The 27219-nt window shown below is 35.0% G+C and overlaps 1 protein-coding gene across 1 annotated transcript; it reads left to right on the top strand.

The window, feature by feature from the left end:
• Window positions 1-830: 830 nt before the first annotated feature.
• LOC149532844 (uncharacterized) lies at window positions 831-24826 on the top strand. Its single transcript, XM_089805774.1, has 11 exons — window positions 831-975; window positions 22697-22944; window positions 23057-23243; window positions 23327-23460; window positions 23537-23649; window positions 23709-23796; window positions 23875-24021; window positions 24120-24275; window positions 24411-24490; window positions 24578-24627; window positions 24711-24826. Exons 1-11 carry the CDS (start codon window positions 831-833, stop codon window positions 24824-24826), a joined length of 1464 nt encoding a protein of 487 aa, XP_089661900.1.
• The last annotated feature ends 2393 nt before the right edge of the window (window positions 24827-27219 follow it).

Below are 27219 nucleotides of genomic sequence, written 5' to 3'. Positions count from 1 at the left end.
AAATGTGGATAGAGGTGGATTGACACACTAAATAGTGTTATTTAATATAAAAGATTATAATGAGTTGTCAAAACATTGTCACAATGAATGATCTAGCAATGTCACATTGAGTCTAAAAGATTAGTTTCTAAAATTCCAAAAACAAATAGTGATTCGTAACAGCAAGGGTCAATTAATAAATAATTGATACTTGTCTACATGTTATCCTCACTACCATGATTTATTCTTTCAATTCCATGCACCACTTTAACAATCAGTTCCATGGCTTCTCAAAAATTGTTTTGCACGATATTTTTATAATATCTACTATAGAGACTGCAACTTTAATTTTTACCCTTAGGTATACTTCTCAGAAATTTGATCGTTTCAGAGTTTGAATGAATAAAAGACTTTCTTGTGTTTACTGTTGCATTTTGTTTTATTCTCTCTATATTTATCCTTGACCATAAATCTCCATCTCTTGCACATACAAGATTTTGTCCTCTAGAATAAGTCGACCACCGGTAAAGTACAAGGTTTCGAAGTCGAGAATATGTCGACAAGCATTGAGGTAAATTAACAATCTTCATTGTTATCGTCGACTACGTGTTTACGAGGAGTCCTTACAGGCGACTTGGATGTGGGCATTATGATAGAACAGGCTCCTAACTTCAAAGCTCTTGTGCTATGCATAGAGCTAGTTACTGATTTCTCTTTAATTCCACACTCTTCGTTTTATATTACAGAACAAATTTAGTATGTTCGGTCATATTTTGGGGATTCTACTTTAACTAGTATGTTATTAGGGTTAATTGTTGTAATATATACAGCACCGATATTATGGGACGTCAATGCCATTCGGCGGAGAGGCGGCAGCTTATGGAAATGCGAACACATTGGGTTATTATGCCACTGTCATTGTCATTGTCTATTTGAAGAAAACCTTAAACGCTGACAATTATCCAGTCCTTGTATTTGGTGCATCCTATGGTGGAAGTAAGTAGGATTCATTTCACATAGAATTTTTTTTTATGTTTTAAGTACTTGGGATTAAATTAGATTAAATGAGTTTTACGTATTTCTTTTATTCTTTATTCTAATGAGATGTATGTGTGAATGGCTATTTGTGGAACATGGGTCAATGAGATTGACTAAAAAATTGCAGAATTAAATTCTAATAGCAATACCACAAGTTTGTTGGAATATTTAATGCAGCATTGACGTTTGCCCCTAGAGCCAAACGCTCACCTACCCCCCTGATGTCTAGAACAGATAGAAAAATTAATACGGGTAGGTGAGCTTTTCAAATTCTAAAATGAGGGAGAAAAAGCAATGTTTATTCATTCATTCATTCAGTTGGATTATTCAGAGTTTGCAGATCAAGCAGATCAGAGAGAAGTTCAGTAGAGCAGAGAAAAGGAAGAAGAAGAAAGTGGTCAGCAAATCCACTTGTTGCAGAGACAGAAGGAAGTATGTTCAGTGTCTCCAGTTGCACGTGACTCCTCTGTTCATTCTGTGAGTTGGTTGTTGTTTTGTTTTGTCCTGTTGAAGTAGTGATTGCTCTAGGCACCTTTGTATGCAGCCATTAGAGCTGCAAGTTTAAAATTTTATTGAAGTTTGAAGTATTATCAGTTTAGGATTTTCTGGTTGAAGCCAAATGCTCCCAGATTTTGTAATAGTTTAAATCTCAGTTGAATAGAAAAGAAAGTAGGCATACTTGAATCTATTGTTCTTCCTCTTCTATTCATTGCATTTGAGAAACTTGGTTGAAAGGTTAAAGCTCGGCTCTCTGGTTTTAATTGCGAAAGCATTCACGTTATAAATTTTATTAGTTGGAGCCGACCTTACTCAGCATCCATTGTCTTCTTTGAGTGTTGAGCTAACTCGGCATCTACTACTTTTTCCTTTGTGTCCCAAGCTCACTTGGCACCTATTGCCTGTCACTCAACACCCTCAAGTGCCAAGCAACCTGTCACTCGGCACCATCAAGTGCTGAGAAAAATTGACACTTGACACCTTCATATGCCGAACATTTTTCAAGTGCCGAGTAAAGTTTTTTTTTTTTTGAGTTAGGGTTGTGAGTATTAAATTAATTTTTAATATATTTCTCACATGGTATCAGAGCCTTGAGGCCCCACATCCATAGTGAGTTAGGGCATTTATTTTTCTTAGGATATTTGACATGGCAGGAGATGCAAGAAAGATATGGCAGTAGCCACCAACCTTTAATGGGCAAAATTATGATACATAGGCAAAGAAGATGAAAACCATTATGGTTACAAATGATTTGTGGGCTATTGTGTTTAATGGATTCAATGATGTGATTGATCCAACTCAGTATGCTGCCCTCACAAATGCATAGAAAACTCATTTGAAAGAGTCAAGGAGGAAATATGCAAAGGCATTAAGTCTTATTGAAGCAGCAATGATAGAGACAGTATTCCCAAAGATTGCAGCAGCAAATTATGCAAAGGAAGCATAAGATATCCTTGAGATGAACTTCAAGGGGACTAATAAAGTCTGTACAGTAAAGCTACAGAATACAAGGAGGGAGTTTGACAACCTTCAGATGAAGGAAAATGAATCAGTTGCTGACTTCAGTTCAAGGGCCTCCATTGTGATTAACCAAATGAAGTCAAATGGAGAAGACTATCAATAGTAGAGGATAGTGGTTAAGATATTGAGGAATTTACCTCATAAATATTAAAATTTGGTCATGACCATAGAAGAGGCAAAAGACCTCACTGTTTTGACAATAGATGATTTGATGGGTACACTTCAAACCCATGAGCATAGGATCAACAGATCTACTTCTTCATCTTCCCAAGAGCAAACATTCAAGTCTCAGTCAAATCCAAGAGGAAGGGGGAGAGGAAGAAATGGCTCAGCTAGGAACTCCAGAGGTAGAGGCTGAGGTAATGGAGGACAAAGAAATGTTGTAGTAGAAAGCTCATGAAGAGCAAATGGAGCAAGTAGCTCACAAAATACCTCAAGAGGAGGTAAGAAAAACTACAACTCAAATAAGAGTAATGTAGAATTCTACTACTATCATAAATATGGGCATTATTCAAGTGAATGCTGGAAGAAGCAAAGAGATCAGTCAGGACAAGAAAATGTGGCTAATGTGAATATGGGAAGTGAAAACACTGCCTTCATCATGTGTAATGTTGGTGAAGAAGGAAGCACTGAGGTTTGGTACCTTGACAGTGGATGTAGCAACCACATGAGTGGTAATGAAACCTTGTTTTCATTCATTGACAAGAGTTTCAATTCAGAAATTAAGATGGGTAACAATGGAACCCTACCAGTTGTGAGAAAAAGATCTATTATGGTCCGCACCAAGAAAGGTGAGAAGAAGGAAATACAAAACGTGTATTTTGCCACTACTATGAAGCACAATTTGATGAGCATTAGTCAGTTCATTCGAAATGGATACAAAGTGCTGATGGAAAATGACAGGCATGTCATTCATGAAAAGGATGGGAGCAAGAACTTACTTGCAGCAGTTCAAATGACAAAGAATAGAATGTTTCCCTTGAGGATTGAGACATGTTTCTCATCTCAAGTCTGTGCTGCATCTCACACACAATCAGCTCTAAAGAGTTTGATTGAAGACCCTTCATGGTTGTGGCACCTAAGGTATGGTCATCTTGGCTATGCTGGTTTAAATTTATTGTCAAATAAAAGAATGGTAGATGGTTTTCCACATGTAAGAAATTCTTGTGACAAGTGTGAGGCTTGTATTTTGGGTAAGCAACATAGGTTTCCCTTTAATTCTAAAAATTCTACAAGGGCTAGATATCCATTAGAGTTACTGCATACTGACCTAGTTGGTCCTATGCAAGTTACTTCCACAGGGGGGAGTACTTATTTCATGGCATTCATTGATGATTTCAGTCGTAGGACATGGGTGTATTTCTTAAAGAATAAGTCTGAAGCATTTGATAAATTTATAGAATTTAAAGCCCAGGCTGAAAGAGAATGTGGACATATATCAAAGTCCTAAGATCAGATAGAGGAGGGGAGTATACCTCCAATTCTTTTGTAAACTTTTGCAAGAAACATGGCATAAAGAAAGAGCTCATAGCCAGCTATACACCACAGCAGAATGGAGTGGTTGAAAGAAAGAACAAGCTCATTGTTGAAATGGCAAGGAGCATGATGAAAGAGAAAGGTCTCCCAACTGAATTTTGGGGAGAGGTTGTGGCAACAGCAATTTACCTAATTAATTGGTGTCCTACAAAGGCAGTCTGTGACAAAATTCCAATGGAAGCATGGTCACGAGGAAGATGGACAGTTGAACACCTAAGGGTGTTTGGATGTGTTGCATATGCACATGTGCCTAAAGAGCAAAGGCAAAAATTGGATGACAAAGGTGTGAAGTGCATCTTCATAGGGTACAGCTCAAAATCAAAGGCATACAAATTGTATGACCCATTGAACAACAAGATGACTCTTTCAAGAGATGTGGAATTTCTTGAAAATCAGTCTTTGTATAGTTCAATTGATGAGTCACCAAGCACTTCTAGTAAAGTGTCAATTATGAGTGAAGAAGATGTTGATGAATAGCAAGAAGAAGGAGCAAATAGACTAAAAGGCAAGCAAGTTCAGTCATTGCCGAGCTCCTCTAGGCATGACCGAGTGTCAGTGCCGAGTACCAGTGAAGATCGAGCTAGTCGGCAATGCAGTGGCAGTGAAGATTCTGATCCTACACTCTCCTCCCTATTACCAAGAAAGACCAAGAGTATACCAAGATGAAAGGTATGAAGATTATGATGAGAGTGTTAATTTTGCATTATTTTCTCATAGTGATCTAGTATATTTTGAGGAAGCTATTAAGGAGAAGAAATGGTGTAAGGCCATGGATGAAGAAATAGATGCTATAGAAAGAAATGAGACATGGGAGCTAACTGAATTGCCTCCCAAGAAGCAAGTGATTGGAGTGAAATGGGTTTATAAGACCAAATGCAATGCTGAAGGCAAGATTGATAGGCATAAGGCAACGCTGGTAGTCAAGGGTTACAAACAACAGTATGGAAGAGATTATGATGAGACCTATGCCCCAGTTACAAGAATGGAAATCGTGAGTTCTGTCATAACAATTGCAGCTCAGCACAAGTGGAAGGTATTTCAAATGGATGTGAAGTCCGCCTTCCTAAATGGTGTATTGGAAGAAGAAGTGTATGTGGAGCAGCCACCTAGTTATGAAGTTGCAGGTGAAGAGAACAAAGTATATAGATTGAAGAGAGCTCTTTGTGGGCTCAAGCAAGCTCCAAGGCATGTTACAGTAGGATTGACTCATATTTGATGAGCAATGGCTTTAGCAAAAGCAATGGTGAGCCCACTCTTTACATGAAGGCAGCAGATGGTAATGTATTGATTGTTGTCTTCTATGTAGATTACTTAATTTTTACTGGAAATGACAAGGCTCTAATTGGTGAGTTTAAAAAGGTCATGAAAAGTGAATTTGAAATGATAGACTTAGGTCTCTTGAAATACTTTCTAGGCATAGAATTAAAACAAATGCATAATAGCATTTTTATCTCTCAAGAAAAATATGTAGAGCAGATCTTGGAGAGATTTAAAATGCAGAATAGTAAAGCAACCTCCACACCAACAGCAGTAGGTCTGAAGTTGAGCAAGGAAGACTTTACCAAAAGAATATATCCAACAATATACAAGAGTATGGTTGGAAGTTTAATGTACTTGACTACAACTCGGCCAGACCTAATACATGCAGTAAGTCTAATTTCTAGATTTATGGAAACACCAAAGGATTCCCATTGGCAAATAGGAAAAAGGATCCTAAGGTATGTGAAAGGTACCAAGGGATTTGGAATTTTGTATACTGCAAATGATGATTTCAAGTTGGTTGGTTACACGGATAGTGATTGGGCTGAAAGTATAGATGATAAGAAGAGCACTTCTAGATACATGTTTCATATGGGATCGGGTGCAATTTCATGGGCATCCAAGAAGCAACCTATTGTTGCTCAATCTATAGCAGAAGCTGAATACATAGCAGCAAATGTAGCAACATGTCAAGCTATTTGGTTAAGAAGGATTTTGAATGATTTGAATGAAAGGCAAGAGGATGAAACCACAATTTATTTTGACAACATCTCATCAATTGCATTGTCTAAGAATCTAGTCTTCCATGGGAGAAGAAAGCATATTGAGATCATATATCACTTCATCAGAGAGTTGGTAGAGAATGGGGATATCAAAATGAATTTTTGTAAGTCTGAGTAGCAGCTAGCAGACATTTTCACAAAGCCATTATGCATTGTATCTTTTGTACACCTAAGAGAGTGTTTTGGTGTAGTTGATTTGGATCAGCTATGATCCTTATTTTTTTGGCTCAAGAAAAAGGGGGAGTATTGGAATATTTAATGCAGCGTTGACATTTGCCCCTAGAGCCAAATGCTAACCTACCCCCTAATGTCCAGAACAGACAGAAAAATTAATACAGGTAGGTGAGGTTTTCAAATTCTAAAAAGAGGGGGAAAAAGGAATATTTATTCATTCATTCATTCAGTTAGATTTTTTAGAGTTTGTAGATCAAGTAGATCAGAGAGAAGTTCAGCAAAGGAGAGAAAAGAAAGAAGAAGAAAGTGGTCAACAGATCCACTTGTTGCAGAGACAGAAGGAAGTATGTTCAGTCTCTCCAGTTGCACATGAATCCTCTATTCATTCTGTCAGTTGGTTGTTGTTTTGTTTTGTCCTGTTGAAGCAGTGATTATTCTAGGCACCTTTGTATGCAACCATTAGAGCTGCAAGTTAAAAATTTTATTGAAGTTTGAAGTATTATCAATTTAGGGTTTTCTGGTTGAAGTCAAATGCTCCCAGATTTTGTAATAGTTTAAATCTTAGTTGAATAGAAAATAAAGTAGGTATACTTGAATCTATTGTTCTTCCTCTTCTATTCATTGCATTAGAGAAACTTGGTTGAAAGGTTAAAGCTCAGCTCTCTGGTTTTAATCGTGAAAGCATTCATGTTAGATTGTTTCTAAGTTATAAATTTTATTAGTTGGAGCCAACCTTACTTGGCATCCATTGTCTTCTTTGAGTGCCAAGATAACTCAGCATCTACTACTTTTTTCTTTGTGTGTCAAGCTCACTCGGCACTTGTTGCCTATCACTCGGCACCCTCAAGTGCCGAGCAACCTATCACTCGGCACCATCAAGTGCCGAGCAAAACTGGCACTCGGCACCTTCATGTCCCAAGCATTTTTCAAGTGTCGAGTAAAGTTTTTTTTCTTTTGAGTTAGGGTTGTGAGTATTAAATTAATTTTTAATATATTTCTCACAAAGTTGACTTGTTGTGGAAAATATAGGTACCTTTAAACATCACAAATCAAGGAGAAAATTAAGCTTGGCAAAAATAAATCAACTTTGACTATTTAATACTTTTGATTTTAGAATGAAACTTAGTGTATAATGTTTAAACAGTCCCAAAAAATATCTCCTGCTTATGAATTGAAAACGATAGTTTGCAATGCTATCTGCATGGTTTTGCCTCAAGTATCCACACATAACTATTAGCACCCTTGCATTATCTACACCTCTCCTTTACTTCAATGACATAGCTCCCACTTATGGTTATGGCAATTTTGTCACAAACATTTTCAAAGTATGCTCACTAGTCTCTTTCAACTTAATCTCACCACTGTATTAACAGAATTTGGCATTTTAGACTAATGTGTAGAATATTGCAAGCGAGATCTGCCCCAAAAAAATAAATGAATAAACGAATTGTGGGGTATGATGAATGAAATCGCGTCTAGCCCCCAAGGTTTTTAATATCTAAGAAAAATATTCAACACTTGCTAGTAAGTAATGAAAATGCACATTTGGTATCTTATAATGTGCATACTATTGATCAAAATATCTTATCTCGGTATTCCTCATCCATAAATATCACTGATAAGAGTGCCTTATACAATATTCTGGAGGAATATATATATGATAACACAGCACAATAAATTTTGAACTTGTTAAAGGAGTAATTAAGCATGCTACCCAAACTTTCTAGCCATACCAATTATGTCTCTCATTGATTTAGTTCTATGACACAACCATAACTTACTGCAGATTTGCATAGCCATCAACAGCCTACCCGAAGATGAAGACATTGAAGCCAGAATAACATCTGGAGCAAAATTAGCAAATGTGCCATTCACATGCTTGAATTTGAATCCAATGACATATCCCGGATGGGACTAGCAGGTAACTACGAATTATTTCTTGGTAAGAATAATAAAGATATATTTATGCTGTCGATGTCTAATAGATTTTCCTAATCCACAAACTTGCACCAAAATAGTGTTTCCAATAAGCAATCTGCCCAGGAAAACAATGTTACAGCCCTCCATGGTTGATATCAATTCTTAGTCAAATGAATGCTACAAAAAATATGGAGTTGTGCCACGCCCACACTGGCCAGCAACTAAATTTGGAGGACACGTATGTAGTTTTTAACTTACTATGGAATTTTCTCGAGGAATGTTTATCTTAGTTAAGTTATAATTACAATTACACCGAAGGGGCATCATGCATTTGATTGATTTTTATTAAGAAATGAGTCGCTATAATTAATGTGCAAGACATAAAAACAGTGTTAAAAGAAGTTGGAAGCAATATCATCTTCTCCAATGGACTAAGAGATCCATGGAGTAGTGGAAGGTGAACTTGTTTTCTTATAATGTTTTTGTAGAAACCTATGACAACTCTAATACATCTTGTGAAAGGTGGATGGACAAAATAAACTAAAATAGAAAAATACTCAATGTGTTGTGGCACTAATATATTTCATTAAACATTTTATCCATACCAATAACATTACAAGATGCCTCTATTTATAGAGGTCTTTGATTGTTTCTAAAAATATCTAAATTAACTGACATATGACAAATAGGCTTTTCTATAACTATCTAAAAATAAATGACTTCTAGAACATTATAAACCTAAATATTAATTTGGCCTAACCTTATTCAGTAATCCTCTTGGAATTTCTAGAATCCTCTATTATTCTTTTACAATCCATTTGAGGGGGAAATTACAAATTCCAACAATTTTATGCCTCTTAATCTTTGCATTTCTTCTAAAGTGGTGGTTAATTTAATTGATTGGGCATGTTCTAGATGAAATTTCAGTATGTTGGCGAATATTTCCGAAACCATAGTAGCTATGCAGACCAAAGAGGGTAAGTTGGTGCTAGATTTGTTTGGTTCTCCAATCTACAATTAAACCAAAATGGTATTATCTTATAAGAGTTAAATGCCACACAGGAACACATTGTGAAGACATTGTGCTAAGTAATGTTGATGATCCAATTTGGCTAAAAGAACAATGGAAAAAGAGATAATGATCATCTAACAATGGATTGTTAGTTTTACATAGCTTCGACAACTATTTGTTCATATGTGATTAATTAGCAAATAATTGTTAGAGTTAAAACAAACATTTGTCAATTAATTGACTCATTCTAGGAGCCACTAGTAACTTATTGGTTAGGTTGTTTTAATCAAGAAGCAACTAGAAACTTCTTGGTTAGGTTTTCCTAATCAAGAAGAAACTAGAGACCTATTGGTTAGGTAATATAAAAAGAGGGTCAAGGGAGGCATTTGGAGAACAGAACAGAGGAACACAAGAAGTTGTAGAAGAATTTGCAATATTAGCAAATGAGTTTGTAGTGATAGAAATAGTCTTGTAGTGTTAGCAAGTGCACAATGATAATGTTGGGCATAGAAATGGGGAATATCAGTAGGAGAAATTAGGAGATTGTCTAAATTTGGCTAGTGAGAGACAAAGAATTTCACATCTCTTGATTTACTGAAGTTAATATATTTTCCATCTATAGAATTGGTTTTCTATTAGGGGTTTTTCAAGGGATTATTTGTCCAAAAATATTTTGTTCTTTTGTGTTGTGATTATCTTTCTATATTTTATTGGTGAAATTGCAGTTGTGTTATTTTTTGATATTAGCTGTGAATTTTTTTAGTAGTTTAATAATTTTTTATGATGGGAGATTAATAATCAATGACTACAATTTTCTTATTTTTCACATGGAACATTGTTAAGGGTATAAAAGCTTTTCCCTAGGAAAGAAATTAAGGGTTGATCTCTTTAGAATTATTATTGCTTTAATCCCTTGAGATGACTTTAATGGGTTTGAGAGATCAGGATAGTTTGGATGGTGCCTCAAATTTTGGTTTTTGGAAGGGCATAATTTCTTTATTGTTGGAAGAGAATGGTATCAAGGATTATGTTACTAGTGTTTTAGCTATACCAATGGATGCAACATAGCTTACATCATATAAGAAGGATGATGCTAAGGTGAGGAGTATTATCATTGATGGTATCAAGGATCATATTGTTCCACATATCTTAGAGCAAGATATAGCAAAGAAGATGTGGGATGCCATTTTGAATCTATACTATAATACTACCACCAATAGGAAGATGATTCTCAGAGAGAAGTCGAAAAATACTCGGATGAACTAGGGAGAAGATGTTACAAGTTACCTCACTAGGATTAGACTTGTCAAGGATAAGTTAGGAGATGTTGGAGATAGTCCTAGTGATGATGTGCTAGTCAAAGTAGCCCTAAATGGGCTTTCTAAATAGTGGAGTGTCTTCGTTCAAGTTGGCATTAGACGAGATACATTACCGAGTTGGGATCGACTATGGACTAATTTCACTCAAGAGGATTTTAGAGTATTTCTTGCCAATGGGGCCATTAAGATTCAGAAAAGTGAGTGGGAATAGGAAAACATTACCCTAGCAAGGAAAGGGAAAGAAAAGAAGGGCTCTAGCAAAGGATCAACTTCACCTAGTGAGAAAAAGAAGAAAGAACTTTCTAAGGTCAAGTGCTTTGGATGTCACAAGTATCATCACTATATTAGTGATTTCCCTAAAATTAATATGGAAAATAAGTAGGTGGTAGCTTCAACAAGTGTAGAACTCTCCAATAAACTAGAAGATGAGTTTACACTTATAGATTGCATGGTGAGCTCAACCTCATAGACTATCTCATATCTAGATAGTGGGGCATCATTTCATATGACAAGAGTTAGAGAGTACTTCTCTAGTTATAAGGAGGAGAACACCAATATCTAGATTTCTATGGGAAACTTGTCCAAACTCAACCTAGTTGGGAAATGGATTATTCAATTCTAGAGGGAGAATGGAAAGATAATTCTAGTTCATGATGTGTTGCATGTGTTAGGCTTAGGTATGAATTAAATTTCTATATATATTATTCAAGATAGGGGGTATAATTTACTCTTTAGAGGGACACATGTGTTGATTAAGCACAAGGATTAGAAATCACCCATAATTATTGGAGTTAGGAGTGGTCACCTTTATAGGTTGTAGTTTGATACTCCTCAGGCACTCATGAGTAGGTGTAATCCTAAAGATATTTTTAGAGCTATGGCATAGGAGGATGGGTCATATTCGTTATGGAGTTCTTAAACTACTTCATGAGATAGTGACATGTTTTCTAGAGACGAGCATAAAGCATGATGATGCATGTAAGGGATGCGTGTTGGGGAAGTTTGTGAAAGCATATTTTCTAAGGAGTGACACCAAATCTAAAGGTGTTCTTGATCTAGTACATTCAAATATTTGTGGACCAATGTCAACAAAGTCTCTTAGGGGATTTGAGTACTGTGTTACTTTTATTAGATATTTCTCGAGGAAGACCTAGATATACTTCTTGAAACCCAAGGGTGAGGTTTTCAGTTAGTTCCAAGAGTTCAAGGCTCTTTTCAAGAACTCAACAAGAAGGAAGATAAAGGTTCTTTGGTTAGACAATGCAGGCAAGTACAAAGGAAATAGTTTCCAGGAGTCATGTACTAGGAAAGGAATCAACAGAGAGTATACTATTCCTTACAATCCACATTAGAATGGAGTTTTTGAGAGGAAGAACAATTTTATATCAAGGGTAGCAAGAGTTATGCTACATTACTAGGATATGCCCCACTACTTATGGGTAGAAGCATGTAGTACAGAAGTCTACATTCAAAATAGTGTTCCACACAAGGTACTAGGGAGGATGAAACTAGAGGAAGCTTTCATAGGAAAGAATCCTAATGTTAGCTATTTCAAAATATTTGGAAATTTGGCATATTGTCATATTCCAGGTGATACATGTACCAAGTTAGATCAGCCTACAAAGAGGGGGTACTTTGTTGGGTACAGTGAAACCTCAAATGCATATACGCTTTCTATCCCCAAGACGAAAAGAATTATTGTTGGACATGATGATAAATTCATGGAGGACAAGGCATTTAAAAGGCCTAGAGATTTTCCAGTAGATGATCAGAGTGAGCTACTAGTAGAAGCTCCAAATCCTAGTCAAGGGCAACAAAGTAAAATTACAATTACCAGTACAAGTGTAGGCTCAGGTGGTGAAGATTCATAGAGCATGGAGCAATAGATACAATAGGAAATGCATCTAGAAGAATTAGAGGTTGATATTTCATTCTTTATAGTTGGCAGCATGAATTGCAAGGTTCAAGAGATACAAAGGGATAGTCAAAAGTTTGTGGGAGCTCCTAGGAAGAGTACTAGATAGTGGAGATAATGAACCAAGTTCAATGACTATGTGGCATTAGTTAGTTAGTTGGCAGACAATGAACCTTCCATCTATCAGGAGGTTGCAAAGCGTTAGGTATGGTAGGATGTTCTGGTTGAGAAGTATTCATCAATAATGTAGATTGATGTGTGGAAGGTAGTTCCTAGACCAATGGATAGAGTAGTAGTTGGATCATGCTAGATCTATAAGATAAATCATGGTGCAAATGGTAGCATCAAGAAATACAAGACAAGGTTCATGGCCAAGGGGTTCTCTCAGAAGGAGGGAATAGACTGTGAGGAGACATTTGCTCCAATGGCTAGGTATACTTCTATATGAGCTATGATCTTGTTTGCAACACAAATGGGATGGCAGATCCATCAAATGGATGTCAAGACAACATTCCTTAATTGTGAATTGAAGGAGGAGGCATACATAGAGAAACCAGAAGGCTTTGTAGCACACAATAAAGAAATCCATGTGTGCAAATTAAAGAAAGCATTATATAGACTTAAAGAGGCTCCTAGAATGTGATATGAGTGCATTGACACATACTTGTAGGAAATGGGCTTTGTAAAGGGTGAAGCAGATGGTAACCTCTACTACTTGGTGGTTGGTGGTGAGATTCTCACTCTTGTTCTTTATGTGGGTGATTTGTTTCTTATAGGTTCACTAGGGCTCATAGAAGGTAGTAAGAGGGACCTTGTAGAAGAGTTTGAGATGAAGGACGTAGGACTTATGCACTATTTCCTAGGCATGGAGGTGTGGCAGACAAATGGAGAGATTTTCCTTGGTCAAGGGAAATATTGCATTGAAATCTTGAAGAGATTTGAGATGGAGGATTGCAAAGCCATGTCTATACCCATGATCATGAAGTGGAGGAAGGTAGATACATCTAAGGAGAAGGATGTAGATCCCACCTTATATAGATAGTTGATTAGTTTGCTTTTGTATTTGGTCAACACTAGGCTAGATATAACATTTACAGTAAACTCTCTTAGTTAGTTCATGGTTGAACCAAAGAGAATGTATTGGATAGTGGCCAAGCATGTATTGCATTACTTTCATGGTATAGTTGAGTATAGGATCATATATGTTTGAGGAAAAGGTATCAGATTGATAGGCTATACTAATGTATATTGGGCAGGAAGTACAATGGACAAAAGGAGTACTTTAGGGTGTTGTTTTAGTTTGGAATCAGGATTTATATCTTGGTTCGGTAGGAAGCAAAAAAAATTTTCAGTAGTTTAATATTTGTTTATGATAGGTGATTAATAATCAATGAATGCAATAGTGTTAATTTTGCATGGATTGTTGATCATAATAACTAATGTCAATTGCTTCTCATGCCCAACAATGTCTTCTCCATTCAATAGTAATATTTACTACAAATGATTACCAACCATCTTTGGTGACATTGAAACATAAGCTATAGTTATCAATTGCCAATCCCTATCCTTAAGGTATTTAGTATTGTGATATTAAGAGCTTTCTTTTGTAAGTGAAATTAATATTGTCTATAATGATATACTTTTTATGCTTTTTTTAAATCACTTAAAAGCTTTTTATCTTTTTTTGATTTTCTATAAGAAAAAATATATATATATTTGGAAAGTAAATCTATTACTTTACAAAGAAAAAAATTGAATAAATGAAAAATAAAGAAAAATGATTGAAAGAGATGGTTAAAAAGAGAGATAAGAAGAAAGGTCTCAGAGGATAAAAACCAATAAAATAATACTAAAAAATACCAACATAATTTTGTATTAAGAAGGTAGGTAGAGAGAGCCCTGAATCCAAGAAAAAAAATTCAAGCATCAAGAAGCTAAAACAAAGAAGGGGCATCATAGTCAATTAAAGAGCTAGCACAACACCAACCATTGCATCCTAGTGCACTACCATCAGATAAAATAATAAAAACCCATCATTTATCTGAGAGTTAAAACTACTAAAACTATCAACATTAACTATAATATCCATCAAGTCATAGCAATAATATCCATCCAATCTGACTTTATGGGGTTTTGAATCCATAATAAACTTGATTTTTCTCTTTAATAAATGGCTATAATATAAATCTAGTCTAACATTTTACTGGTGACATTAGCATTTAAGGTTCTAAACAAAAACTAGTAGTATCTATGAAATTAACAAATATTTTAGCATGAAAATTAAACAAGGTCCACAAAATATCAAAATAAAGCAATAGAGCCCAACAACTAGCAGCAATAGCATCAACAACAACAAACCAATTAGGCATTTTTAATTGCCTCCTAGTATATAGCAAGGCATTTGAAGTCTTCATTCAAGTCTTTATGGTCTTCTTCTTTCTATTTGTCCATGTTCATTCCTTTATTATCCTTCCTAGGTTTCTTGAGTTTACATTTCCTTGTTATGGTGTCAAGCACAACATTCTGCATCATCTCGCACTAAATTTAATAAAGAGCCATTGCAATAGCTCCAAACATAAAGTTAGTGATCAACTCTGGTATAGTGAATCAAAAGACATAATTCTTTTATTGCAAGGCCTAAATGTAGCCTTGCATTTTATTGTCCAACCCATCTAGCAAATTTTGTACCAAATTAAGAGTGTACTTAGTGTTCTCCTCAACTTCTTGATTCAAGTTTTTCTTCTCAAGAGCCATATCTTCCACCTCAATGTCCACTTTTATTTCCACCATCTAGGTATCATCAATTTTTTCTGGAGTGTCCTCCACGTGTACAAATTAATAGTCCTCATCCTTAGAATCAATGTTTTCTAAGTTTCTAGCAGTCACTCTTGGTCAATTTTGTAAACTCCTTTCTTCCATTACTTCCTAATTTTTATTATTATTAACTTCTTCTTTTAGGTCATTCCTTTATTTGTTTCTTAGTTTTGTCAAATTTCTTTCAATTGAGCTAGAGCCATACTTTCTCTCTATTCAATTAGACACTTTTCCTCCATCTTCTGAATTTGTATTCTCATCACACATTTTTTTCCACATCAAAAACAATTTTTTCAATGGTGTTGCATTTGGAAATTTTAATAAGTATATGCTTTGTACAGAAAAATTTTCATTTCCCCCGAGTCATAGAAAGAAGAGTCTCTTCAAAATGGCAATTTATTTAATGATCATAGAGGAGTTGGGCTTCCCTTGGGTTTCCTTGGGGAAAGTGATGCAATGACTCACACAAGGCAAATCAAAATAAGCACCTTGCCTTTCCAACCTGCCAACTTCTTATGCATTTAGTCAACAAAGATATTCCAAAATTGGTAGGTAGGATCACTGCTTGTTAATTTAGTTCCCTAGTTATTCGATTTTTGAGGTCTATCTCAATGTTGAAGAAATATATATTTCTCTTCTGGTAGCTAATGTTTTGTCCTAAACCCTTCACATATGAGTTCAAATTTTTCTTCTAGGCTTTAGTCTCCCTTATAGAAAATAACCCATATCAGAAAGTGTAATCAACAAATTATTGCTACATTTTTGGTGATAGAGATGTTGTTGGTTTAACACCCATGATTTTTACCTAAGTAGCCATAGAAAGGATGTTTCTCCCCAAGATCTCTACTACCATAATAAATAAAAAAGGCAATAGAGGATCACCTTGGTGTAACCCCCTCTTATATTTAAAGATTTCTCTTAGGGAACCATTAGCCAAGACCAAGAATTGGACTGAATTAATCACTTCTCCAATTAAAGAAATGAATATCTCCACCCCCCCCCCCCCCCCCCAAAAAAAAATTAAAAAAATCCCCCATTATTTTAAATAGAAGTTTTCTCCTAACTTTATCATAAGCTTTTGAAATATTTAACCTTGTTTCTATGTACCTGAGTCTCTACTCTTCTCCATGGAATATAGAACGTCATGGGAGCTTATCACCACATCCATAATTTGGTGCCTAGGAACAAAACCATTTTGAGAGGGGCTAAGAGCCTTATCCAAAATAAGTTTTATGTGATTCACTACCACCTTGGAGAGAATATTGTAAATGGTATTACACATTCTAATTGGCCTTAATTCCTCTAGACTAGAAGGTTCTCTAGTCTTGGGGACTAGAACAATATATGTTTTGTTAAGTTTTTTGAGGATTCTACCAGTCTTGATAAAATTATGTGCCACATGTACCAAGTCATATATGATGACACCCTAGAACTCCTAGAAGAAGGTTGGGGCAAGCCATTCAGTCATAGGGCTTTAAATGTTCCCATAGAAAATATCACATCTTTAACCTCCTCTTTAGAAAATATTCTCCTCAAATCATTCATCTTATCATCAATAACTGAGTTGATGATACCAAGCATAACTTCATCTATATTATGATTCACCTGAGTTAGAGGGGGGTTATAAATTTTTAGGAAGTACCTAGTAGTCCAAGCCCCAATCTCCTCCTCATTAATAAGTTCATTATTGATATCATCAAAGAGATTATGAATAGTGTTCCTCCTCTTGTATTTAGAGGTTGACCTATGCAAGAAGGTCTTATTTCTATCACTATGAGCAAGGAACTATACCTATGATCCCTATTTCACCAAAACTTCTTCTCTACCTATTACCAACTTACATCTCCTTCACAAGTCTTATTCGTCTCATGACTAGCAAGAGAGAGGTTGCTATTCTTCATCCCCTCTAGAGTCACTTTTACTTTTCTTCTATTTCTTTCTTCTACTTGAAAATATCTCCAAAAGATGATGTATGCCATCCCACCACCTCCCTTTTATTTTTATCTTATTTTTTGGCTATGTGAAACATGGTAGTACCTTATACACTTTTATTTCACCATTGTATAACATAGTCTCTAAATGGAGGATGATAAATACACATAATCTCATATTAGAAGGGTTTCTTCTTGCTAAATTTATGGCCCATACAACTAAATAGAAGTGTAAAGTGATCATAAACAATCCTTATGAATGCACATAGGGAAGTATAGGGAAGAATGTCCTAGTCAATAAAGAGAAGCACTCTATTAATCTAACCTAAATAAGATTGTGACACATATAATTGTTAGAAAAAGTGAAGGGGGCTCCTTACAAGTCCTTTTCAATCATTCCTCTAGAGGAACCTATCTAGAACATGCATACTCTTTGAAAAGTCCTTTAACTTGAACTATTTCTCTGAAGGGTAGAAAGGACCACTAAAATACCCTACACATATGATTTTGGAACCATTCAAATTGGGAATAAAAATAGAGGCATCCTCCCAAACTTGTTATCTCCCCCATGCTATTTGGAGCATAAAATTTGAAAAGAACCCAACTACTAATTTGATCAAAAGTAGCCACCACTAAGAAATACGTGTGGGTTTGGATCAACCCCATCAAGCTTATTAGGATTTGAAATAGTTACAAATCCTCTAGAGGCATTGATTGCTTCACTCTAAATAGACCTATTGCCTTGCCAAATATATCTTGCCACATTATCAAAATTGTGCTTATTCACCTTAACCTCTTGAATAAGGATAATATCAACCTTATGATCAACAATCATTTACTCCAGAGAAAATTATTTGCAAAGGCTAATAAAAACTCTCATATCCGTGTAATGAACTTCATTTTTTACCTTTTTTAATGTCTTTCAAGGTCCTTTTCTTCCCATGAGCTATGTCTCGAGAAGTCACCTTTGTTCTTTCCACTCTTGCTATTGGCCTACTAGTTCTCATCTCTGAGCCCACATCTACCTTTGATAATCCATGGGTTTTCTTCTTGGTTTCTTGCCAACCCCCATCATCTTCAAATGGTGAAAAGGTGGTTAAAGTAGGAAAAATATCCTTCTCATATGGTATAGAGAGTAAGTAACCTTTGGAGAGGGGTAACTTCTAATCATTGTGTGGACAAGAAGAACATACTATCTATATTATCTACTCTAGTCTATAGGGTGAAAAAAGAAAATGTTTCCTCCAAACCCCTAGTATTCATCAATGGGGATGAATCACCTTCCATAAAAATTTTATTCTCATTCTTGGGGGGTGCTTGATGATGCAAGGAGGGATTGAAAAGAAAGGGCCAAAGGCACACCTAACTATCCAATCACCTTTCTAAGTAAACACAATAGAAGAAAACAACCTAGAGAACACCACCAAGGGGAGAGAGAACAATAAAAACTTTATTGATTCATTCCATTATTAGCATACATGTCCATCTCTAAGGCCTTCTAGATTAAAACCAACAATATTTTAAGAAAACTCTAAACTTAGAACTTTTAAGTCCTTAATTTAGACTTCCAACCCCTCTCCTTTACTCTCCCACCCAAACTCTATAAGTAATACCTAACCTAAACCTAAGAACCCCTATTTATTCTTTTCAAAATAGCTTTCATATGATTCTAGATCTTTAGAAAATAGAAGGTTAGCCTTAAAATGGTCTGCACACATCCCAAGTCAAGATCCTTAAATTAAATCCATGATCCAAATTAAATACATAAGTTAGGTCAAACAACAAACCAATTAGACACAACCTCAATTAAAGAAGGAATCAAACATCAAAAAATATCAAATTAAATTGACACACGAAGAAAAGCTCAATCAACACTAGATAACTTGGCACACACAAAAATACTCGGCAAACACTAGACAACTTGACACATACACAAATGTTTGGCCAACACTAGACACCATGAACTAAAAAATGAGTAGGATTACAAAGCAACTTAGGATGCCCCTAAATCACTTGAGCCACAACTCCACCCCATAATATGAAGGGATCTCCCCTTATTCAAGGCTACCATTAGGTTCCTCCAAAGTCCTAGCCTTCTCAAGAGAAGTTACTAGCTTCTCAATATTTTCTACAGAAGAGTATCCATCTAGTGGATTAGCCTTCTTCTCAAATTCCCCCACAAAGACTAGAGGAGACTTTGGGGCCATCCCAGAGCACCACACTGAGTCTTTTTCTCCATGCACACTCTCCACATCTGAGGATACCTTCCCTTTCATTTTCTCATCTTCATGAGTAGTAGGTTTGTAGTCATTGACTACATGGACATAATTTCTACATTATTAATAATATAATCTTCATCCTCAAAGATAATCGTATGTATCCAAGCCCCCCATTTTGATTTTAAATAAAATACTTCATGGGAGGAGTTTATTATCAACCACATGAACACAAATTTTGGTAAACCCAAGCCTCAAGATTTGTGGAAGGTAACAACATTCACCTTGATGAAATTTCTAAAATAATCTCCAATCCATCTAAAAACTATTTCATATGAGTATTCTAAGTGAAGCCCAACAAGCCTAACTAAGACTATAGCCATTCTATTTAGATTGACACTAGGATCAATACTGAGCTTCCATTTGGCTAAAGCCAAATAGTATTTACTGATACTCTATGTTCCTGCTAAAATATGGTTCTTGTCTTCATCAACTAAAAATTTAAACAAAAAGAGAGGACCTACAGTAGCAACCACCTCCACTAATCCTTTGAGTTTCCATTTTCTTGAAACCCATCTCCTTACCATCTCAATGGTTGATCGACATGACAAAAACCTTCCTACTAACCCCAGAGAGAAACCCTGAGAAACATTTTCCACCATAGAATCCAGAGAAGGATCTCTAGATAATTAGTCTCATGTGACACTGTCGGTAGATCCTCAGGTGGGGCATTAGGACTAGATTGTCCTAGCAGTGCACTTTTCCAGTTCAGTCTTGGGATCTCAACATGTTCCACCTTCACTAGGATGTCCTTGGGACCAATATAATGAAGAAATGCCAAATCATCTAGTAACCTTGTATCATTCATAGAAATCAACCATTTATCATAGTTAAAAGAAGCCCCAGTGATAGAGAGTCCCCATTAAAGTTGATGACAAGAAAGAGATCCAAACAACACTATTTCATATCTGGAGGGGATGAGTCATCCAGGGAAGAGCCCACCATTACAAGAGGTCAAGGCTAGGTTGCAGATCTAAGAATATATCTCCTACAACTAATATAATAGTTATTTTCTAATAATTTGGAACTTTATAGGTAACCACTTTCTCAATCTTGGATTGTTTTCATTACAAAAGGCTTTAGTTAAGATATCGATTAAATCCTCTAATCATCATTACATATTTTAGTATATCACCCAATTCAAATTGCACAAACTATAAGGGTGATTCAATAATTTTATTCATGGTTTTAAGTTTGATGATTTATGAAGCAACTAAATTGAGATAATCAGAATGTATAACAAGGCAATTGTTTAGTCACCACATGAGATTCTTCATTTATGTTCTAAGACTAACTATCATAAATTTTGTTACCTCATTGAATAATGTTTTAATTTAGATAAGATATGGTTGACATTGATATTTACATATGAAAAATACATTTTGTTGATTTTTTTTCTATATTAAATGCATTCAATAGGACAAGACTAGAAATTAAAATCATATGCATAAATCCATAAATTATGTACATTCATATAATAGTAAATGATAAGCATAAGACAATTTATAAACAAAATTAGATATGTGAAACATGCTATACAAAAAGTCACATTATTCATTACAATGTAAATCTAATATTTTTTTAAATATGTATAAATAAATAGTTTTTATTTCACCATACCTTGTAAAAAGGAAAAGGATAAACATATTATAAATATGATTTGAAACATTATTTACAGTCACAACTATATAAAAAAGACACAAAACTATATTTTATTGGTATAAATTGTCAAACATGAAAATTACATATAGTATTGAAAAGTTCTGCTTCCAAGAAAGAGAATACTATATCAAATTTTAAGATTAAAATTGGCAATATTAAGTTTAATGTTCCTATACAATGAATAGGGAAGAGTTGGTACCTAAAATATTAACATGAGAAATTGCCACAAATATTAACACGAGAAATCATCACAAATGTCAATCATGTTCTTTCTCTTGGTCCTATAACAATTGTTGCTTTTGGAAGAGTCAAACCCTAAGATTTATGTATAGTCAATGGCTATGCCAATCTTAAAGGCAATTGAAGTGTTCTACCCTTCTGTATTGGTGTTATTGGAATTGTTTTTGGATGACGGTCTTCAAATGGTAGTCCAGAATAGTTATCAAACTCAACCATCACATATTTTGGAGATTTAGGTGGAGCACTACCTTGATTTGTTGACTATATTTTGATCGTACCCCAAAGATCCATTTACAAGACCTACTTGTACCCATAGATTTGAAGTTAGCATGACCCTTGCATCCTTACAAATTAGCAACTCTAGATTAAGCTCGTCATTTGAATAATAGTAAATGATAAGCATAAGACTATTTATAAACAAAATTAGATATGTGAAGCATGCTATACAAGAAGTCACATTATTCATTACAATGTAATACAAATCGGAATAAATATAATATTTTTTTAAATATGTATAAATAAATAGGATTTATTTCACCATACCTTGTAGAAAGGAAAAGGATAAACGTATTATAAATATGCTTTGAAACATTACTTACAATTACAATTATATAAAAAAGACACAAAATTATATTCTATTTAGTATAAATTGTCAAACCTGAAAATTACATATAGTATTAAAAAGTTGTGCTTCCAAGAAAGAGAATACTATATCAAATTTGAAGATTAAAATTGACAATATTAAGTTTAACATTCCTATACAATGAACAGGGAAGAGTTGACACCTAAAATGTAATTCTATAGATTTAAATTATTAAGTTAACATTATAAAATTATATATATATATATATAGCAGATGCAGCATAGATGAAACCGTCGGTAGGACCACGAATTCGTAGGGCCGCCCATGGACGGCCGGGAGGTACAACCACCAAAGCACAAGTTCATGCTTGGAAAAGAGGGTTCAAGTTTGTTGTTACCAATATTGGCAAAAGCTATATGAGGTTCAAAACCGGCGATGTAAGCCAGGCCCTATCACTATCAACAAACATCTAGTTTCATCTCTTCCAATATTGAAATCGTTATACATTCTAGTGAATTGCTAACGAATAAATATAACTTTCCAACGAAACTTGGAAATCTGCGCACAGAGTAGTTTCGAAATGGAATTCCATCGATTTAGTTTGAGTCCGTTAACAATTATTGTAGCCATCTCTTCCTTTCTGGAGGGAGGCTATGCTTTGGAAGTTGGTCGGCACGTAGGGAATCGACTGCGCGGTTTGTTTTCTGGAGAAGTTACAGAGATCTCGAACAACTAATCTTATGTTTCAAGCCTGGGCCAAACTTCCTACAACTATGCCCAAGTTCTAGATCATTTTGCTTTCACCACCGAGAGCTGCCAAACCTTTCCCCAACGTTATTTCATTGACAATTCCAGTTGGGGTGGCGCTCAAAACAATTCTCCCATATTTGTATTGTTGGGAGCGGAACAAGACATCACATATCAGATGGACGGCTTCATGACGGAACAGCTTGCTTACTTCAAAGCGCTTGCGGTGTACATAGAGGTAGAGTTTCAATTCATGTTGTTCAATAAGTTATGTTCAATTTCTCAGGCCTGGTCCTGCTTTTATAAGTATCTATGTTATTAGGCCTGATTGTTGCTAGTTATTTCTGTAGCACCGTTATTACGGGACGTCAATGCCATTCAGGGGAGAAAATGAAGCCTATAAAAATACGAGCACGATGGGTTACTTCACATCCACGCAGGCCTTGGCTGATTATGCGACCATCATTGTCGATTTGAAGAAAACATTAAATGCTGACAATTGTCCGGTGGTCGTCTTTGGTGCATCCTACGGTGGAAGTAAGTGAGATTTCTTATATTATCTATAGAAACTCATGTGAGTAACGTTGTAGGGTTTAATGATAGAAATTGTATTGTTGCAGTGCTGGCTGCGTGGTTTCGGCTCAAGTATCCGCACATAACAATCGGCGCCCTCGCATCATCTGTGCCTATTCTTTACCTTGACAGCATTGCTCCCACTGTTGGCTACGACAGTGTTATCACAAAAGATTTCAGAGTATGTTCATTCAATCTCATTCACCCTAATCTCAACCTTATTAGAACTAAATTTAATATTTGAAAGTATCGTACAGAATGCAAGCGAGAGCTGCTACAAAAGAATAAATGAATCGTGGGATTTGATGGACCAAATGGCGTCTAGCCCGCAAGGCATGCTAAACCTAACAAAACTATTTAACACGTGCCAGTAAGTACCAACACCCTATAGATTTTTGAAAATCACCTTTCAGAGTATTTATATTGCAGGAATATTACGGATACGGCCGACCTGTACAATGTGCTTATAGAAATGTACGAGAGCGCAGCACAGTACAATTTTGAAGAAGTTAAAAGCGTAAGCAGACTACATAAAACCGTCTCGCCATACCAATATTGTTCCTCATTAACAAAGTTATAAGTGGGCTTTTTGTAGATCTGTGCAGCCATCGACAGCCTACCCGGAGATGCAGACACTATTACCAGAATCGCTTATGCAGCAAACTCAACCAGCACCGAGTGCTTGGATTTGAGTTCGTTAAATTACTCTCAACCGAGTTGGTTGGTTGGATGGTACTGGCAGGTAACCAAGAATTCTTTTATCATTATCATTATCATTATGGTAATAACCAAATGAAATGAAATTAGGCTGCTTATCTAAACAAACTAGTTAATCTGCAGACTTGCACTGAAATGGTGTTTCCATGGGAGGCTCCTGCTGGAACTACAATGTTTCCTCCCCACTACTTTGATATCAACAACTATTCAAGGGATTGCTACCTCAAATACGGAGTCCTCCCACGCCAACACTGGGCTACATCGCAATACGGAGGACACGTATGTAAATATCAATCTCCTACTTAATTTGGTCAAAGAAATGCCTTCTAGAACTTTGATGACAGTTGACCAAAGCAACAATTTGTTTTGGGATTGGTTTAAATTGAGATCACCTTGGTTATGAATGAAATGCAGGACATTAAAAGAGTGTTGAAAGATTTTGGAAGCAATATCATTTTCTCCAATGGGTTAAGAGACCCATGGAGTAGTGGAGGGTAAGCGATTCATTTTCTTAGACTTGATGCCCATTTAATCATTTCTTGGTTTACTTAACCATTGGTGTGTTGTGAATGGAATTTCAGTGTGTTAGAGGATATTTCTGAAAGCATTGTGGCTATTCACACCGAGGAGGGTAAGTTGGCTCAGAATATTATTCTTTCTATTCTCTACAATTTAGAAGAAATTATCATCTTATGAGAATTGAATGCCATGCAGGAACGCACTGGCAAGACATTGTTCAAAGTTCAACTGACGATCCAGCCTGGTTGAAAGATCAGCGACAAAAAGAGATAATCAACATCCAAAACTGGATTAACGATTATAAAAGCTGATTTGAAATCTTTATCCCATTTAGAATACTTTTCTACCTTTAATAAAACCATCTTGAAATGATTATCGGACGTCATTTATAAGAAAGGAGAGTTGCATATGATCACTACTGAACATTTATATTTCAGCAATGTAGTTCCACTATCAAGATAATTCAATTTGAAAAATTTTAGTAGCTGTATAGTGTCTACATGAGAATATTTTTTAGCTAAATAATTTAGGTATAGATTAGAATGCAAAAGTGAAAAATTAATATAATTTAGTTTTTTTTGACATATAATTTTTTTTGTTGATTGATAGTATCTTTAGGTCACTGCTAAATAGTATAATAGCAATCAAGATCTATTCACTACGAAAGTAAATGAGGTAGTTCAAAAATAATACATGCATTTAATTGATGTTGATCAAAGTACTCATATTCTTTTAGGAAAAAAAAATTTAATGATGGAGAATTTAAATGACCACTTTATTGATGTTGAGACGAGATCTCATGCATAGAAACAATATGTCCACAAGAAGAAAGAGTCACATAACCTACATTCAATCACTCATTCAAAAAGAATTTCTTTTAGTGTTGATTGGTGAGGTTCAATAAGGAAAGGGTGTTATGTTTGTGTGTTGTTCTACAACTCTATAAAGTGTTTTTATTGAAATTATACCAAATAGGTTGAAAATAATTGCTAATGAAAAAGCTCAACTATTGGCTTTCATTTGTTGTTATAAAAATAAAAAATGGTAAAAAAATGAAAATAATTTAAAACTAAGTTTATTTATATTCATCGCACTATTTTTAAAAAAAAAATTTACATATCACCCAAATCTTTTATTGGACTTTTGAAGCCAATAGTTTGTAATCATAACAAGCTAATAGGTGTTTGAACCTTGGTGGGCACAACAACAAAGACACAAAATTTATAACATAGTTTAGAATCAACATATATGTTCAACACTCTTGTTAGTGCACAAGTACCGATGGTTTATATGTCTTAAACCCTCAAAATTTGGTTTATGAGATCCTCTATGGATCATGGGGTGAATACATATTAGATGGGAGTCCAATAGATGGGTTTTGAAGTCTTGAAAAGATGTTTATATGTTCTTGCCAAGATTTGGAAAATTTTGTTAAGTTGTTGGCCAAAAGTCACTGAGTAGGTCAAATTTAGGCACGTTGTGAAAAATGGCACAAAGTTGTATATGAGGTCATGTATTGGTGTTAGACATACGTAAGGGATCTAAAGATACTACTTTTTACCATTAGATTTTATATATATAGTGGAAATGGAAAAGTTGTAAAAAGTTGTCAGGACAACTTTTGGCACTTTTCAATGTTGCATTGACAATATTTGAATAAGTTTTGGATCTCATGTTCAAACACTTCGGGAATGCCAAAAGTTAGTTGAAATAGGAAGTTTAAACATATTTAAGGCCTCTTAAGGAATTTAAAAGTTGTACACAAGTGATACATGTTAGATGGTTTGAATCTACACATTTTCATTATACATCAATATAATTTTTTATTTCATTTCATTGAGCATTGCAAAATTGGATTTTTTTTTTTTCAATTTTTTTTCCCTATTTAAAAATACAACTCCTATTCATGATTCAATAGTCAGTTTAGTCGGTCACGTTAAAAAGTTTACCAGCACACTGCAGTTTATAGGGGGGCCGTGTTGCACTGATTTCTACAGTCTAAAAAAAAAAAAAAAAATAGTCAATTTAGGGTTTGATCCAAAAGAATGACACTTTCTTGAAACTCCATCATGAGGATTTCATGACCATTGTAGGTCTTCAATTCGAACCAATGTATATTATTTTTCCTTTGGTTGTAGATTATAAGATGATATTTTTTATTTTTAAAATAATGCCCTAGGCAAGATTTCTTATAGCCTAGTTAGAAAAATGGAGTAATAAAGGATAAAATCTTGTAGAAGTAGATTGGAAAATTGAATCCAATGATTCAAGGAGAATAGCGATGTCTAAGGAAAGCTCTAGGAGAACAATCATCATTCGGTGGATCCATTTGAGAATGATCCAAGCTATCTATTCACCTCTAGAGTAGTTTAGTTTAAAATGGCCTATTTTAGGGTTTAACTATGTATGGATAGACTTGGACTTCAAGCCTCAAGAATATTTGAGTACAACCAAAAGGGTGTCTTGAATGGAGATTTAATCATAGGGTCCTTTGTCAAAAAATTTAATTAGACACAAAAAAAAAATTGTTTGGAGGGCTAATTGAGGCCTAAAAGACTAGTAGACCTAAAAGAGATGAAGATTGAGATTGATACGAAAAAAAAATTAGTAGGTCAAGAAAAATGGAGTGTTTAATGATTTTCTTAGTACATTTTGAAGCTCTAGAGTCCTTCAAGATGAATTTGGAAGTGACTCTTTATTGGTG

The sequence above is a fragment of the Cupressus sempervirens genome, chromosome 10, assembly GCF_028749045.1.
Source record: "Cupressus sempervirens isolate cs-2001-9-10 chromosome 10, ASM2874904v1, whole genome shotgun sequence".
Taxonomy (NCBI): Eukaryota; Viridiplantae; Streptophyta; class Pinopsida; order Cupressales; family Cupressaceae; genus Cupressus; species Cupressus sempervirens.
The sequence above is the reverse complement of the archived record's forward strand: the minus strand, read 5'-3'. Positions and strand labels throughout refer to the sequence as shown.

Bases quoted from the DNA above. Each gene is read 5' to 3' on its own strand.
- LOC149532844 (XM_089805774.1), top strand. From the start codon at position 831: ATGCCATTCGGCGGAGAGGCGGCAGCTTATGGAAATGCGAACACATTG. The intron at 976-22,696 runs GTAAGTAGGATT...CGAACAACTAAT, and splicing joins TGGTGCATCCTATGGTGGAA to CTTATGTTTCAAGCCTGGGC. The intron at 24,276-24,410 runs GTATGTAAATAT...AATGAAATGCAG, and splicing joins CATCGCAATACGGAGGACAC to GACATTAAAAGAGTGTTGAA.